General features: G+C 35.5%; 1 protein-coding gene across 2 annotated transcripts in view; it reads left to right on the forward strand.

Annotated features, from left to right (window-relative positions):
* Positions 1-18979, forward strand: part of DNM3 (dynamin 3) — a 574343-nt gene extending 555364 nt beyond the window's left edge. For both annotated transcript variants that reach the window (XM_017866907.1, XM_017866908.1), the window contains one exon: positions 14052-18979. In XM_017866907.1, the coding sequence (XP_017722396.1) occupies positions 14052-14121 (70 nt within the window). In that variant the 3' untranslated portion in view covers positions 14122-18979. The remainder of the gene's footprint in view (positions 1-14051) is intronic.

Consider the following 18979-nt stretch of genomic DNA (forward strand, 5'->3'; position numbering starts at 1 on the left):
TCAGGGAACAGTTTTATTTTAGCAACTGGCTTTAAAAGCAAGGAAAGATTTTTTTAAGTATAATTACTAAGAATAGAAACAACTTTGAGGTGTTCCTTTTGATTCTTAATATTTAAGGCATCTCATTTGTTTTGAAATCTCTAAATGTCGTTAATCATTTGTTGCAGGTTTAATATAAGTTGTCATGATGCTTAACATACTTTCATGAAAATAGAATTTTGGCCACATGCTGTTCACTAAAGAAAATGTCCAATTTAATGTAAGTCCCTCAATTAAAAATCCCATCCAAAGCCTCATTCCAATTTCTCCATGATTCTGGCTATAACACAATTATTTCATTGGAGTGAATCAATGGTTAATGTCAAAGTTTTTAATTCTTCAAGTCTTGGTTTCAATCTAGTTTAAGTGAAAGTAAAATTAGTTTGGTGGTTTCCTTCTTGAGTCTTGCAAACTTGAGTCTACTTTACACAAACATCTCCATCCTGCCACGGTTCGGATGACTGGCAGTCTGTTTAGGCGAGGCCCAGAAACAGAATGCAAGTGTTGTGAAAGTCAGAATCTGGGAGCTTTGCAGATGTGTCAAGGTAGCCTTCAGATTGCCTCTCTGTTTTCAGTGTGTCCCTTATCTCACTCTTCCAAACATCCTATGTTGTAAGAGGGTAAAAGGAAAAGGAAAATAAGAAAGGATCTACATGAGGCAAAGTACAAGTAACATAAATGCAGACAGGCAGCAGTAAATATAACAATATGCTGCTGTTAGCCCAGTGGTAACTGGCATTAAGCTAACCAAACACAACTGCTTCCACATCCCATGACAAATAATAGCAAATAGCCCTGTCATTGTTCTCTTTGGGACTCTAAATTATCGAAGCTTCACCCATTACAGGGAAAGCCTTCCTGAGTTTCAGGGGACCCAGCCCTGCCCTGAGTTTCACCTGACTGATAGAGGAAAACAGCCAAGACAGGAGTCTGGCAGAGAAGCCACTGGCCAGTGAAAAATGCACAGTAAAGGGTTATTATTCTTCCTGTGACCAGTCAGCAGCAAATTGTCACCAGTTGGAATCTGCTGAATGTTCCTATATACAAGTTAATGTTAGCTGAAAGAAAGGGAGTTAAAAAAAAGTTTTGCCCAGTATAAGCAGATAGACTTGTAGATGACACAGAAGCTAGTACTTCTATTTCATCACTGCACTTTTTTGTTTCCCTCATTGTAAGAAAAGAATGATTTTTACAGGGAAACCTTCACATTCAGACAGTTCTTGTTAGATGGTATGTTTTTAATGACTTCAATGATTCATGGTGTGACATTGTTCATAGCTCTTTCACCTCTAAATTTTATCCAAGCAACAAATTAGAAGAAAGGACTCCTGGGGGCTTCTTCCTTCTTTCTGTGAAAGATTAGAAGCATTTTTTTTTTTTTTTTTTTTTTTTTTTTTTTTTTTTTTGTGGTGGAGTCTCTATCACCCAGGCTAGAGTGCAGTGGCGTGATCTCGGCTCACTGCAACCCCTGCCTCCCGGGTTCAAGCGATTCTCCCGCCTCAGCCTCCTGAGTAGCTGGGATTACTGGCATGCACCATTATGTTCAGCTAATTTTTGTATTTTGAGTAGAGATGGGGTTTCACCATGTTGTCCAGGTTGGTCTCGAACTCCTGACCTCAGGTGATCCACCTCACCCTCCCAAAGTGCTAGGATTACAACCATGAGCCACCACACCAGGCCTAGAAGCAAAATTTAAATAACGTTTACTAGAGTTGCTTTAGCCGATAAGAGCCAGGAAATTAAAAATGAAATTGTAAATGCTGCATCTTTCACTCAGATATGTGCCTTAAATGCATACCTCCAGCAATATAAGAAAAACATTGAGGATTTAGCTGATGGTTTGATGGCTTTTGCCTGCCTGTCATAACTTTATTGCTGCTCAAAGGTAGAATTTTAAAACACTCGACATTGAAATCCTTTAGCTTACTATTGCCAATGTATTGTTAAGTGTTGTCTGGGGGAACCTCTGAATCTAAACACATATTTACACCCTTAAGTTGCCAAATTAAATCCATGTGGCTTACCGAATGCTGTTGCCAAAAAACTATTACACTTTTGGTGTAGCCAATATTTTAAACGTGGGGGATGGGAGGGCAGTGTTGAAAGGCATTCAATTTGATAGAATTTACATGTGCATTGATGCCACATTATTTAAGTATTTACATCAAGTTTAGATCCCATGGCAACTCTGACCAAGAAAGAACTCCTACACAAGGCAAAAAGTCTAAAGCCACTAGGTATTGGGCAGTCTCCTCATGGCACTTTTTGCCCTGTGGCTCCTTTTCAGGCATCACAACCACACCATAGGCAAAACCACAAATAGCAAATACTCTAATTTCTTGAATTATTTTTTAACTATTCCTTTAAGCACCAGGAAATGCCCACTCCTATTTTCTGGTCAAAGTTATCAGCTCATGTGAATCGTAGAAAGAATACATTCCATCCAAGGATCTGAAAATATGTTAAGTCAAAATGGCAAGTAGCAAAATTTGCAATCACTCATAATCCATAGCAAGGTAGGGTCTTCCTAATTTCAGTTGCTTAGAGACATGTAAAGTTCCAAATGTTCATAAAGTCAACTTTTTCTCCTATTGGGAATTAATTTAAACATTAGAAAACAGGAAAAGGTATAAGTACTCTTCTTAAATGTGCAAGTTAATATGAAATTTAGAAATAAGCCCCATTCCTTCCCTGCTTCTTTGGTAGAAGGGCTAATGTACCAACTAAGAGAGAGAATAAGCTAAAGGTCTGGATAGCCACAAACTAAATACACCACCACAGGAGAATCCCTAAGCTTCTATGGTAATTTTGAAACTAAGAGAAAAGAAGACAGTATGAGAAGGCATTATGCTGCTTTAAATATGACTTGGGAAATGGTCTTATTTTACAATCAAATATACCACTTGCTTCCATCATGTAAATATTACCAGTATTTGGTTTCAGATTTTCATGAGGCAACATTATCTAAATTTACTGTTGGTAAATTTACTATATACTTAAATATATAACATTCATTTGCAGTATTTCATTTATCTCAAAAGATTAGTGTATATCTCATCTAGAATGAGACTTCGTATGAGAATAGGAGATGGGAAAGACTTTTAAAAGCATTTTGCAGTCCAGAGAGTCTGCAATGAAATTATTCCACTCAGAAATTGGTATTTATGTAAGATACATTCTGTACCATGTGTATTTTTTTAAGTTTATATTAGGATTATTCTCAAAGTCAATTTTAAGAGTGAATGAAATTTTTCCCTCAAGTAAATCTACCCTTAAGTAGTATCATGCTCAAGGGCCTACACCAGAAAGTCTGCCCCACTACTCTCACTATAATACCATTCACTGAGGAAAAGCTATAAAAACTGAGGAAAATGTCTACTTATTTTTTAAAACAACGAGAATTGCTTTTTGCTTCTCAATAGTGTTGGAAAATATTTTAATAACTAAAATAATAAAACTTCATGTGAGGCAAATTCCACCTTAATTATTGCCTGTTGGGGTGGAAAAATTAAGGAAACATTAGTAAATGTGTTAACTAGAAAAACCACTGTAGTAATTTCCCGCCAAATACCTGGGTCTAAAGTAAAAATAAAATCTGTGCTCTGCATGTGATTTGCATGAAAATAGACTTACAGTTTTAGCTCTAACGATAGTACCACTGAGGACTAAGATGAATGGACCAGAAAAACCCCTGTGATTCATCACTAGACTATGATTAGCTTACTTCAATGTTCTATAGTTCAGTTTGGAATCTTTAATGAGGGATATTGATATAATTGCTTGATTCATTTTAATATTTCAAACACTCTAAATTACTCCATCACTATCTTAATAATTAATGCCTGAAAAGTCATACTTACATTGAAAACTGATTTTAAAGCACAACATCTTTGAATAACATATTGAAAGAGTGTTTCTGGTGTTTGCTTAAAACTTTGATGTATAATTGATTACATCTTATACATTTCTTTTTTTTTTTTCCTGGTATTTTCCTCTTCCAGCTTAGGACTTTTTTGCCATATGTGGCTATTTGATGTATATTGTTCATTCGCAACCTTCTAGGTGACTGAAAAACGCATGGAGTTACTCATGCCAATAATTATTGCTACTGAATTGTTCCAAAGTCTCCCTTCCTGCAGAGAAAGAAGTTTCAGTAAAATATTCTAGAGGATTACAAATAATCTTTGCAGTTCAGAAATACTTTCATAGGCTCCATTGCTCTTCACAGTTTTCAGTTAGAATGTTATTTTTGTCATGAAAGTTTGCATTTATATTTCTTTTCTGCGGATTGCTTACCACTTATTAAAATTAAAATGCATTTTAAGGTGAAACATTATGTACCTAGAATACTGAAGGTAGCACTGACCATTGTCTTCAGTTCAGAAAGCAATGTTGAATTGGAAAAGCAAGATTTTAGAACATTCCTTTTTACTGCATTGTCATTGCACCCTTCCTCTATACCCTAGTCCTTCTGATCTCCCTTGTCTCTCAGATGATCCCTACACCCAATTATACAGAACAGTCTTCCTCTGGTTACTTATATCGAACACTAGCCTGCTAGCTGTGTTTGGCAGGCCAGCAGGATGAGGTAATAATCAGAAGAAAATGTTCTGGTTTATTGGCCTCATCCACGTACAACATTATTCAAAACAGTTCTCTGTGGGTGAGAACAGGGTTGCTTTGAGATCCCCTGGTCTAATGTTCTGTAGTAGTGAGGAGGAACAAAACTGTAAACTTTTTTGATCTCTTCTAGAATAATGGTAAGATAAATGATATCTGCTTGGCCCATCCTTTCAGTAATGTTTACAGGCAGTTAGACGTATGTGAAAATGAAAGCCTTTCATTTAGAAACATTTTGGCTTCACTCTTTCCAAGTTCAGCCGTCTTCTTAAGTACAGCCTCCATGGTCAGTACAGCAGTGTTTTCCTAAAAGCATATTTTGTGAACAATTTCTCCAGGATGATGGTAGTTTTTGTAAGACAGATGCCTAAAAGACATATGGTTTTCATAGATTTTCCGTCTAGACTAGCTTTATTTAGTGACTTTTGGTCTGAATTGGTCTAGTTAAAGTTTCTGTAGGAGCTTGTATAAAAATTTAAAATGTGGGCATACCATTAAGGTGTAAAACAAAAGTTTGACTTCTTGTTGGCAAGAGATTAAAATGGATTGGTTGAAAATTTCCTTCATGTTAAGTAATTCTGATCATCTTATAGGCCTACTCATCTATTCCGCCCTTACAACACTGTCCAAAATGGAAAGGCTTACCCTAAAAATCCCATAACTGTTAAATTCATATACTCCTCACTGTTCCTGAGTAAATTCTTTGTGTTCCAGTTTATGTGTGTGTGTGTTAGAAAGCCCTAATTCTTTCTGCAGACTCTTTACATGGCCCAGGGGACATATGATTCTTTACCCTTTTAGCACCAATTTTTACAAACACAGCATTTCTCTCATTTAAAAAAAGCGTCTGACAAGCCACTGAGTAGAAGTGACGGAACCTTTAGGAGTTTCATAGTGCCTTCAACCAACAATGAAAATTCTGTTTTTAAATGCGTTTCAAATTCTTGAGCCAGTGTCAAAGACTCATTTAGAAACAATATGACATGTTCAGAGGAAAAGAATTACATCTAGTCTTGCCCAGAAATCACCCTTTTGCTCCCGCTTTTGTAAGAGCTAATATTGCAGACCAGTCCCATCTTAACTGCATCAGAAAGAGGAGGCTCGTGGAAGGGAGGAAATGTGGGCTGTTCTGTCTCCACGAGTATCATTGCTTGGCTTCCTTGGCTTCTCACGAAGCATTTAATTGGACTTAGTCACATATTTGTTCACTGACATGGCAGCCTGCAAGGCATAATGCCTCTCTGTTTTTCTCTGTTTGCTTTAAAAATTTTTGTTTTAAAATTTGAGCTCTAAAGCATGTTAGAGCTCCTCCTGCTGGATTGAAAAAAAAAAACTGGGATGATTAATGAATGGTAATTCTTTTTCTTCATATTTGTCACCGGGGCAAATAGAAGTGACAGAAACCTATCATGTGGTGCACTTAAAACTGACCTTTTAATTCATCAAGTATTAAGGTCAGGCAGAAAGAAAATGTTGATGCTACACAACTCATCTCTCAGTCTTCAAATTCCTCATGCTCTTTTTTGTTGCCGTTGTTAAAAAAAAAAAATAAAAGGAATAGGAAAGGTTATTTTTCTATCAGTATTTCTAGTTACATAGTTACCCCAAGTCACATCCCCATGCTTGAAAGGTTCTTGCTGTCTCTCAGAAAGCGACAAAAAGTTTTTTCCATCTTCCCAAAGCAGAAATGAATTGTACAGTCATATAGAGATTTGAAGTGTTGCCTTTTTCCTCCCTATCCTTTCTTCTTTTTCCTTCTTCCTCCTGAATTCCTCCTCCTTCTCAGAAGCAGACACTTGCCTCTCCCAGTAGCTAGTTCTCAGCACCTCCTTTCCTGCCTCCTCCTTCCCCTACATGGTGGCAGTTGGCCTCTCCCTCTCCTGGTACCTGAAGTGGGAGTGACGAGACGGATCAGAAAAAGGTTTACCCCATTCACCATCAGTGGGAGTAGGTTTCTACAGCACATAAGTTTCTGGAGGTCTCTTTAGGAATAAGAGAGAAAGGAGGGGGGATGGAAGGGAGATAGGAAGAAAGGAGGGAAGGAGGGAAGGGGCAGGAAAGGGGAAAAGGAGGGAAGGAAGGAGCAAAGGAAAAAAAATCACTTGTAAACCTCTGTAAAACCACTTCCTTTCCCTGCATGCTTTCTCACACTGTATCCCTCTTGCCTTCTGCTGCTCTGTGTTTCTTTGTTTCTTTTAGCTCTTTCCTCCCCCTAGTTTATCTTCTCAACGATATAGTACAAAGGCCAAAATACTTAACAGTTAATCTCGAAAGTAATGCTTTTAAGAAATCATATTTTAATACAACTAAAAATCCTCTGTGTTACCTGTCTCATGACTTTATGAGGACTTGGGACAAAGGAAGTCATTTGGTATTTGTGATAAAGAATAAGACAACCCTTGATTTCTCAAACTTCAGTACTTTCTGACTTTCTTTCCTTTGCACATACCTTTTCTGTTCCTGGAATGCTAGTCCCCTTAACTTTCTCTGCTTTCTGGAAGTCCTTCCAACCTCTCATCCTCCTTCCAACTCTGAGCTAGGACTCCAGGTGTTTCTGAAACTCCCAAAGCAACTATTTTATCATAATCCTACTGTGGTCATGTTAACTTGTCTCTCTCCATCTCAACAAGAAACTTCTTCTGGGCAGTGACTGTCTTTATTTCTGTCTCTACCTCTTAACACAGTACCTAGCACATAAGTAGAGCTTACTGAGGGGATGAAGGAATATAAAAGGAATTGACTTGCAAGCCTCAATCAAAATTTATTTTGGAACAAGCCCGATACTTATTTTAAAAACCAATTTAAACACACTTTCTTGTTCTATTATATTGAAAAGCTTGCCTGAGTGAATGTTGTAAAATTCTTTCCATAAATCATAAACCTGAGCAGAGTTAATGTGGGTAAATCATCCTTTAAGATGCTTTTTTGCCACAACCACAGAAGTGGTTGTATTAGACACCATACCTAGGGGTGGAATCCAAGTCAGACATGTAGGACAATGTAAAGAAAGTGTGACAAAGCAGATTATATTACCATTTATTTCAGAGGCTAATTTATACAGGATATTACCTTCATCAAAAAATTGTATGTTTGTATCATCAAAAAATTGTGAACTATTTTTCTCCCTATGTTCTGATTTCAAATTCCATAAATTGATTCATATTTTCCCAATGACATACATTATAAAATCATGGGTTCATTTTCACAGGGGAAAGAAATGCTGGCTCTAATACACAGCAATAATCATATTAGAGAATTCCTTAAATCCTTTAAGTGGGCTCCAAGTTCTGTGTTCTTTCCAGCATCTACTGTTAACTATTCTTGTATAGTATTGGCTCATTCTGTTACTAAAGCCAAAAATTCCAAAAATATGCTGAATAGCACCCTATAGTATTTCTTACAGTAAATTATAAAATATTATCTTCCATGTGGACAAAATCATGACTGTTACAGCATTTTTCTGACTTTAGCCTCATACCTTCTAGATATGTAAAACCTATTTGTTAAATAAATGCCCAAAATAAGAAGTAGAATGCAAATACATTGCTGAAATTTAAAATACAATGTCCCAAAATTTGTTCTCTTAGAGCAGACATTCACAAGAAGAAGTAGGGGTCCTTCATCATAGCTGCCTTCCATTTTACCTAGAGGTGTGCTCCGACCCAATTTATCTTTGGGCCCATTCACACTCATTGATCTACCACTTGGGACACTGCCCTCAGCAGGTGCTATGGAAAGCTGCAAGAGGTGTAGGAGTAATCTCGGTTCATAGAAGGTTTTGAATATTGTTCAGATGATAAGATATGCTTGCACACCTAAAACTTAAAAAAAAAAAAAAAGATGCAAGCATTAAATGATTCAAGAGGGTCATTGAGAAGTAAAGCATTTCAATTTCTAAAACACAGAAAATGGTTTTGTAGATAAAACCCTTCATTTTTTAAATCATAAATAAGTTAAAAAATGGTAGGCAAGTTGATATCAGATTCTAGTGGCCCTTGGAAACTTGGGATGTATAACTCTCCCTTGATCCTAGATGTATGTAACTGAATTTTGAGAGTTATATTTTAAACTTTCAATTATAATTTATAAGTAAAACTTGCAGTGTAAAAGAAGCTATTGTATATCCTTTTAATGCAAATAACTGCCCTTTTAAGCAGATATCTTCTCTAAAATGTCAGTCTTCATATATCTTTTTGAAGCCTTTCTTTTAATTTGGGTCCACCTAACTAATTATGTTGAACTTCAATCCTGCCCTCTCCAAAGATTAGAATTTGGAATGCACATTTAGAGATGCTTACTTTCTATTTATTTTCATAAGCAAATACAAGCTTCCCTGAGCAAGTAGTAGTTATTCTTCTGGTAATGACTAACAACAATAACAACAAACACTATAGTACAGTATCTTGGTCTTTACAACATAAGGCTAAAACTGCTTTCACCCGTGCTTAAGTCTAATTCCCAAAGGTATCAAAGTGTTTCTACAATATTTCTTCCTCCTTCTTAAGATTTTCCAGCACTTTCTCTTTTTGTTTTTACTTTACCTGGCAAGTAAATTGAATTGCTAATAAAGCAAAGTAAAAATCTTTTTTCTATTGAGCAGTGGTTTCAAAGCATAATCCAAGGACCAGCAGCATCTGGGAACTTGTTAGAAATATCCTACCCCATTGGCACCCAGCAACCTGTGTTTTAACAAGGCTTCCAGGGAATTCTGATGCAAGGTCCAATTTGAGGACCATTGCCTAGAGCATGTCAATCTAACTGCCCAATAGAAAGAATTCTGCACTGGAAGTCATGAGATCTTAGTGCAAGCATAGGAACGGAAGAAGACTGAGCCACATAGGCCCATTCTGGCTTACACATTTACCAGTCAGATAATTCCTGCTTCCCATCCTAAGGAGAAATAAGGGCAGGGACAGAAAGACCAATCCATTTCACAAATCAGTATTATGCTAGCTGGAGGCAAGAAGCTAGAGGAAAGGTGGTTTTCACACCCACCCCACAAACTGATACACCAAAGCAGTTTGCCCTATTGAGGTCTCCCTTAACTCCTGTTAAAATGGGCCTCTTATCATGAACACTCAGGACCAGCTAATCCAAAGAAAAGCAGATGAAATTTTAGTTCATCTATTCTTAAAAGACAATAAAATAAGGCAAGAAAACAATGATGCATTCTTCTCTCTTATCGGTAAAGCCAGTTTCTCCCCCACAATGCCACCCACCCTGCATGAGCATTTGACTTTCTTACAAAATTTGTCATTGTGCGCAATACTGCAAACAGTCCGTCCCTGCAGCTACAAATACAACTTCAAGTATTACATCTTTCCCTTTGATTTGAAAGAAGAAATTTGGCTCTTCTATGTAACCATAAACCGCCCACATACAACACAGTGTTTCAATAAATACTAAGTGATACAAGATGCTCCATTTCAATATAATGCCTTACTTAACGAAGCTCATCACTAAACAAAGCAACTGAGGAAAATTTAGTACAAAACAATAACTTTGCTTTCCCCAAAACAAACTGTCTTGTGAGGTGAATGTCTTTGGAAACTCTTTGAATGGTTAGAAGCTGGACCAATGAAATGAACTTTAACAGTAAACTTTAAATGTTTTCTGGTGTTGAAGTTGGCAAACATCTTAGCATTGCATATTAAGAAAATTCACCCTGAATTGCTTTCTAGTAGAGTTGTATATACAGATTTTTGTTGTTATTGTTTTAGAAAAAAATAAATAAAATGCTTATTTCTTCTACAAGGGTTAGTGAGGAGCTCTTTAGGATTTTTAATTACTAAGTACATATATGGGTTCCTTTAACTGAAACTAGGCATATTTCCAAGTTATCATAGTTACTTTGAGAGAATATGAACATTTTATCTTTTATTCTTTTAATTATTAATTCACCATCTAGCTATGCAGTGACTATTGAATGCATGTCCCTAGGGGCATCCTTAAAGAGCTCATAATGAATAAGCTATCCTGATTGAATGATTGATTTGGGAAAAAAACAATACTATGAACCACAGGCCATGCTAAGTTATGGGATATGGTAGTGAATAAGACTAACAATAGACCTGGCACATAGCAGAACCATATGTTCTCCTCATCTCCTGTCCTGACTTCTTTCTGCAACTGCCTACTACTATTGTCCTCTTGTCCCAGCCACATGGTCCAAGGATTAAAGCAGATATTAATGAGAATTTACTGTGCCATAAGAGTACTTAAGTCTTTCTATTCTCTATCCACACCATTGAATTCTTCCCTTCAGTCGCCATCATTTAAGTTCCAGTTTCACTCATTATAGACCTACATTCCCTTACTTCCAAGTTTTATATGCAGCAGTTACAATCATGTTTGCCATTACTTTGACCACATTATTGTATTTTCAGACTTCCCAGAATGTATTCTCAGACTCTGAATTATAAAATTTTGCCCCATTTTTCCACTTAAAATGGAGTACTATAACAAAGCTACTTGCATATTTGTTTTATTCCACTCATCTTCCATTCTGAATAGATGCTGAGCTCTTTAAAGTCATGTAGCATGAGGCAGTCCACATATTAGATGCTCAATAAATAATCTCTGCAATATATAACTGGAAATCCTGACATAGATCATCTAGTCTGATTGCACAATTTGGCAACTGGAGCTAGAATCCACATTTTCTAACTTCTGATCCAGGACTCTTTCTATGTAAACATAGTACCCCAAACATAAGCTTCTGACAAATGCCTTAAAAGTGTAGCATCCTTGGCCTCACTAGACCTACTCACCTTGATCTAGCCTAAACTCTAGCCTAGTTAAACATCTTGTTTAGGCACTTTTCAGTCATTTCTTCATTTGTCCATTATTCAACAAATACTTAACCACTGCCTTCTAATCACATTGTACCAAATGCTGAATATATATAATAGATGCAAAATATGTGGTCTCTTTTCTCAAGGAATTTTGAATCTATTTGGGGGGCACTGGTAATAATCTAGTAAATAAATACATAATCAAAAGCAGGGTTACTTGCTATGAGAGACACAAACATGAAGTCATAAAGGAAGGCAGAGGAAGTGGGGAAAACTATGGGATGGTCCAGAAGGACTGAGGAATAACAGTTAAGCCAAGAACAAAAGCATCAAAAGAGAAGTCAGTTTCATTCCTTTCTCTCTTGGCTACAAGCCTTGATACAAGCTATCACATATTCATGAAATGATTTCCAATCCATCATGCCATGCTGTATCCTACTTCTCACTGAATTTGTAGTCTAAAATCAACTTTTTATTTAATGAAATCCCCTAATTAATTCCATTATCAAAACTTCTGGTAGAATTTTCCTCCTTAAAGTTCAAATTCTGGCCATTTCTCTCCTCCCACCAGCCAACTGGTTAATTGCTAAGAATACATTTCCATAGGTTACATGATTATTTGTCAAACTCCCTGAGGGCAGGGGGCTTATTATTTGGTATTTATTCCAAATATCTACTAAAGAACTGAGCAGTCAGATACTTTAGAGTCGCCAAGGATATCAATCCTACATGTCACTTTAGCTACTTTTCTTTTTTTTTTTTTTTTTTGCTATGGCCATGATTTACCCACAAATATCCTTGTATTTCTAAGACCAATGGATATCACAAGCATTCATTAGTTATTTCTTGATTCTAGGAGGAACTTTCATTCATTCAGTTATCAAACATTCAGTGACTGAATGACAAGCAGTGAACTAGATACTGCAGTTACATGAAGATGATTAAGACACAGCTCATTTCTAATCAGTGAAGATAACATATAAGCCTAATTAGAGTTCAGTGTGATGACTAATAATACAGATTTGTTGAGATACTATACGAACAACTGTATCAGGAGAGGGGATCGCAGGTCAGAGAAGACTTCACTGAAGTAAGTCCTGAATGATTAATTAGTAGTCTCAGAAGATGACCAAAATGACATTGAGAATGTAATTACATGTATGAAACAAGTTAAGTGGGTGTGACCTGTGGCCTTCAGAAACTTCATATCAAAGACGAAAATTATGCAGATTCAAGATTCAGGATATAAGTTAAACATATATGGCCATTTTAAATGAAAAGGCTGGGTACCATGGCTCACACCTGTAATTCCAGTGCTTTGCCCCTCCCTAAAGAAAGATTTCCTTTAAAGCCTCTTAAACATTTTTCAAGTGCATGAGGTAAAAGGAACTCTACTAATATCTATGAGTTTGTGCCTAAATAGTTAATGTTTTCACCATTAATCAACAATATCTCTTCTGCTTTGATTTTTCCTTGACCGTGTAATTTAATTTTATAGTTCCATGATTTTTCATCAACATTTCATAATTGCTTTCATATATTTTTCTAACTTTACTTCTTCACCTGAGAAAGTACATTCAATTTGATCAATTTAGAGTTTCTAATACAGAAGAAAATTTTATGACTATAATTCCAGAAGGAGTCTTTCTGAAAAAATCAGTTGCAGAGTTTTATCAAAAAGAAACATTTCAATTTACAGACTTTGTCAAATTTGTGGGGGTATAAAATGACTACCCAAGATACCATATATGAAGTCAAGTACACAAATACACTAAAAAACTTATTAATATATTGAGTAAATAAATGTAGAAGCTTGAGGAATAAATAATATAATAATAAGTAATAAATAATATTACTTAGTAATGTTGAGACTCTCAAATACAGTAATATTTCATTATCTCAAGTATGTTTGCTCAGTAAACTCAGCTACCAGAAACATCACTGCCAACTAGAAAGTGAGTAATACTACTATTACTAATACTAAAATCTTTAAGACCCAAAATAGGAACTAGAGCTCCTGCAATTTAAACAGGCACTCACACTAAGCCTATTTACACTTGCTACAGAGAACTCTAAAGCCTTGCTTTTCTGATTTTTAGTGCTCTGCAAATTACAAGTATAATATAGAACAAACTGGAGAAAGTTATAAAGGCAATGAGAAGTGATAATTAATATCCTGAAAGAAAGAAAAAAAGAGGAAAATTATATGTGAGAAATAAAAATTCAAAAACCATCATTGTCTGAAACAATATACTTTATTCGTTCCTGAGTTCATTCTATGTAATTATTATATTATATTGGCTGAGATATGTGCAGTATGTTTCAGATGGGTTTCAAATAGTTTCATATTTCTTATTAGTATTGGAAGGAATGACTTCAGTTTTGAGAAAGATTTGCATATGAAAAAATACGTAATTTTCATTAAAACTACTAGATAAATGAAAGGTGACAATGTTAAAATCATTACAGATCGTAACCACTTCTGCTGGCCTGTATGTGCATGAGCATGTGTGTAATGGCTCTTTCTCAGTGTCCTTGGAACAATGTTCTACTAGATATTCTACTTGTTTCTTTACCTTTCTCTTTCTCTCTTTCTAGCCGGAGACCACCCCCATCACCAACTCGTCCCACTATAATCCGCCCACTAGAATCCTCCCTGTTAGACTAAATGAAGTGTCTGGCATGGCAATTAATCACTAATGAATTATGCGAAAGCAACATATTTGATAACCATTGCAGTAAATCATGAGTAGTCGCATGTGTGGACATCAGTAGGCAAGTAACCAGTTTTACTAATGCGTTCATCACTCACCTTCATTGCTCATGGTACGTCAAATCTTTGGGGTTTGACTCGAAAACTGCTGACCTTTAGCGGCTTTATATGTTGTGCTGACCAAGGTAGGTTTGTATAGCAGCCCTATACTTTGGGGATCATTTGCCTACCAAGGCATATATTTGAAATTGCTTTGGACAAGTTTTCTAGGCTATCTACCAGGTAGCTCATTAAATATAATTATTCAAATACGAGATAGTGGGCTTAGACCTAAGCCATACATATTTCTTTTCCCACATTCTGTTTAGGATGAGAGTAATTCTGTTGTCTACCTTGAATGCTACTACCTACTCCATAATTGCCTATTTAGCTCCTCTTTTCTTCCTTTTTATGTCATAAGACTGCTAGGAAGTGATTTTTTTAAATTAGGACTCCTTAAGAATAAACTTTTCCAGAAGCACGAGGTAGTTTGCAAAGGAAAAGTCTGCACTATTTGCTCTGAAGAGCTTCTCCTCATTCCAATGTGTTTTGCTTCATGCTAGAAGCATATGCAACAGTGAATAAAAGCTTCTTTTTTTGTTAATCAGTCAATAAATTTGGCTAATTAGTTTCAGAGTTCAAGGAAGAAGCAAAATATCACATCTCTAGAAGTGTTGGGGAAAATGTAATTTTTTTCTTTACTTATATTAACCTCATGGTGGGTTATATTGAAGGCTGACATGGATAATGTTTACTTTTCTATTTGCTCTAATTTTTGGCATAGCTAACTACACTTTGATACTAACTCCAGTTTTACTATTATTATTTTGGTTGGAGAAAAAAAATCATCTTTACATGCTGATTTGTAATCCTGATATGTAAAAATTTATCCTGCCTTTGAAACAGGTTCAGTGTAACTTTGTATCCATTATAGGCTTTCTTAATAAATCTTGAGGCTATAGGATAATCACATTTAAAGAATGGTTCCTGAAATGAAGTCAGTAGAAGATGACATGGGATAAGAGCAGAGCTCACACTTCTACAGTTGTAGTATTTCAAAGTCCCTATCCAGGTCACTCCAGAAAAGGGTATTGAAACATTGAAATCTAAAGCAAATTTGCAGTTTCTTAAGATTTCTAAAATTTACCAGAACAGTTTAGCCTGGGGGTTAATAGTTCAGTATTGAGGCTAAGTTTTGGACTACCTAGGACCAGATGATTCACATGTAGGAAACAGCCAGAAGCCAACTGGAATTTTTGTGTGCTAACTGTTCCCAGACAGCAGAGCAAGTATTCACTGAGTAGGGGTGTCCCATGACACTATTTCATATTCTACAGAAGTAAATCAGGTTTCACCAACTGAAATGTCTCCCTTTGAAAGTAGCAAACATGATTTGTATGTTAACTTTCATTTCCTGTGTAGTTTATACCCAGAGCAGATACTCATAAAGTATAAAGTAAAACTTTTAACCATTATTAAAAGAGAACTTGCCGTGTTGAGTGGTGTTGTATTGACCTTCTTCTAAAGGCTTACAGCTAGCCCATTTATAATTGGTAAAAATCACAAAATACAAGATTTACCTAAAGGTCATTTCAACTTTTAAGGTTACAAGTGATTGTATAAAAACATCACAATCCTAAATCCTCTCGTATCTCACCCCAAACCCCAAACTGGGGGAAAAAAGTTAACTCTTTGTGAATGGAACCAATGTGCGAGATACATACTGCATTTTAAAAATAGTGTCTCAGCTAAATGGAAAAAATGTTAAGCAAACATCCATAGTAAAACAAATAATCTTCAGTGAGATATTTTATAAAACTTCTTGTTTTAGGATTCCCTTTGCTTCTTCCTTTGAATTCTCTAAAATAGGCAGCTAACAGATTATATACTTCAGGGTTTGGCTTTGTGCTAAATGTGGTTTTGTGTTTTGCTGTATTTCAAAATTTTCCTTCTGTTAAAGGAAAATATTGTGAATAACCACTGGTGTGTTCTTAGATCAGCACAAACCATGTCAAAAAAAAAAATTGGAGATTTTTTTTTTCCAGTTTTCCTTCCACTGATCTTAGGCGGTAATAAACAATGGCATTTGTCATCTTTGGCATTTGCTTTTAGATTATAGTCCCACAGTTGCACTGCCCCAATTGTCTACCTTTGTGGGTACATTTTTGTTCTTTACTCCTAAGTTATTTCTAATAGAACCCAGCCTACCCTAGAATTTCAGCAGTGACACTGGAGAATTTTAATTTGCTGCAGTGCTATGTCATATTATTAGTATGAATCTCATTTCCCAAAGGGTTTGTATTCTGCTAAAAGGAGATGCCAATGTTGAATGAAGTCTGAAACTCTAGGATGTGCATAGGTTGAGGTGCAGCATGCACACCAGGCCTTAAGATGGGAATGTAGCTTAATGAGCTTTCTGTTTCCCATATCATTTCTAATATTTTGTGTAATTTCCTCTTAACTGATTGCTCTGATATTGTAAACACAATAGATGTAGCTCTATCATGTCTAGCATATTTTAAAAAATCAGTGTTTTTAGGATTTGGGAAAATAAACTATAAATGTTTATTTGCTAGGTAAATATAGTTTTATTGTCACATGCGAAATCTTGCATGCATAATGACTAATTAAAATAACCATTTACTCAATTATGGACAGATTATTGAAATAGTATTGATTCAGAACAAGTATATTGCATTTCTAAAAAAAATCTACCAAGGTTACTCGTCTGAATATTGCTTTTAGCTGTGTTTTATAACATAGACGAGAAGTAGGGTCTGTTTATTAGCAAATTTCCTATTTGTTCCAATACAAACTCACTTTATTCTAAAGTATATTAATGAAACCAGTTCCTGTGATGTAACTATAAGCCTTCTGGACTTAGAAGTAAAAAGTGGTCACACAGATTAATTTTGTGACTTTTTAGTATAGACTGCGTAGCCATAATTCTCAAATATGAAATGGGACCTAATACCAGTATGTGATACACATTGATGTTTTCTGTGTACAAACACATTTTCTATGCATGTGTCTCTGTGTATATGATATGGACCTAGTAAATATGTTTCTGTAAGTATGCGTATTTTATGTCCATTTGAGTAGGTAGGTTTAAAAATACTCGTTAAAATGCCACAAGCATGAGTGTGATTGTATGTGCATTGCGTGTATATATATAAATATATGTATATGTATGGTTGTAAATATCTATGTATACATGTACTTAGTATGTGTAGTATCAGATATTTTTTAAACTGTGATAATACAACAGATAGCTTTGGATGATCTGCCATAACACGTGGTAACAATGGTTCATTTCTCATAACATATATGAGGGATACAACATTTTCTAACTCCAGGTTGTTGTCATTTTGAGAGGTATAAAGCTCATAATTACCATGGCAACATGGTTATGTCCATAGACATTTGTATCTGAATCCACAGCACTTCTATCTAAGAAGGAATTACCTTTGACAATATTTTTGGGGAACAAGTAAAATCTGGAGACCTATCTTTAAGATCTCTAATTGGAATTATAAATTATTTTTGGGTTGCTGAGCTGAATCTTAAAAGCTAAGTTGATATACATAGTCATTTTCCTCTGTGGTAGAAGTAAAAAAAATAAAGGGACACAGCAACATTAAAGTAGTGGATTTTTCTGAGTAAATTTGCTGAAAATGTAAGGGAGAAGCTCTCTAATACCTTGAAGGTAGGTCATCCCCTTTTTCAGGTAAACATTTTTCATTTGGCAAATGGCATAATTATTTGAAAGTAACAGGAATCTCCTCAGAATGAAGAATAAAGCCTAATAGGTCTCTAACTGTTGAACTCATGAAAGAAGATAGTGTATGAGTCTGAAGCCATGAGTTTTATATCATTTCAATTAGAAGACTACTAGCTGTGAGCTCAGAGTTTAATGTAAATGAATCTAGATGATTTTGGAGAAATGATTATTAGTTCACCAGATCACTCATTATACGTTCTAAAAAGCTCAAATGTGTCTTCTAGATACTCTTACTCATCCTATCTAATTGGTATGTTTAAAATTATGTGGTGCTGTGTAGGTGAAACTTTAAGAATATTTTTGAAGTGTATGTAATATATGCACTGCTATTTGTGTATGTGTGTCTTTGTATATATTTAAGAGTGTGTAGATGTGTGAGAGCAAGAGAGAGGAAACTCAGTGAGGAGTGCTTGTCTTAAGACCTGTTCATACTGGTATATTGGTGAGACTTCTCACCTCTGGTCGGAAGTTTCACTCATGGCTTAGCTCAAGTCATTAATCTCTTTTTAATTTTTACTCTTGAATTCCTTAAACTTTGCTCATTGTGAAATGTTTTAAAATTATGACAAAAATTACTGTAACCTCTGGCCTTGTCTGCTACCAGTTTGTTACAAATTATTCCCCCCAACCAGTAATTCCACCACTATTACTTGATTTGTGTTTTATTTCTTATGTAACAGCCTTTGTTTTGCTTGCTTGTCTAATTTTACTTTCCCTTTTTTGGGTCAAATTTTTCTTTTGCTTTTTTGAAGAAGGAATATACAGAAGCAAAATCTGGTCTTCTCTGTTGATTCTTTAATTAACATGAGCCGGATACTTTCCACTGTCTTCTTGGCACTTTCAGGATTTCTTAATGCTGATATATGGACTCTTAGAATGGAATTTTTGAAGAAAAATCTCAAAGCCTGTACCATTCTTGAAGGTCACATGTATCTATTGTGAAAATGTGAAGCTGTATTTCTGAAGCTGAAATAAATTATAACATTTGAAGGA

Source organism: Rhinopithecus bieti, unplaced genomic scaffold (genome assembly GCF_001698545.2).
Source record: "Rhinopithecus bieti isolate Rb0 unplaced genomic scaffold, ASM169854v2 scaffold_1853, whole genome shotgun sequence".
Classification (NCBI taxonomy): domain Eukaryota; kingdom Metazoa; phylum Chordata; class Mammalia; order Primates; family Cercopithecidae; genus Rhinopithecus; species Rhinopithecus bieti.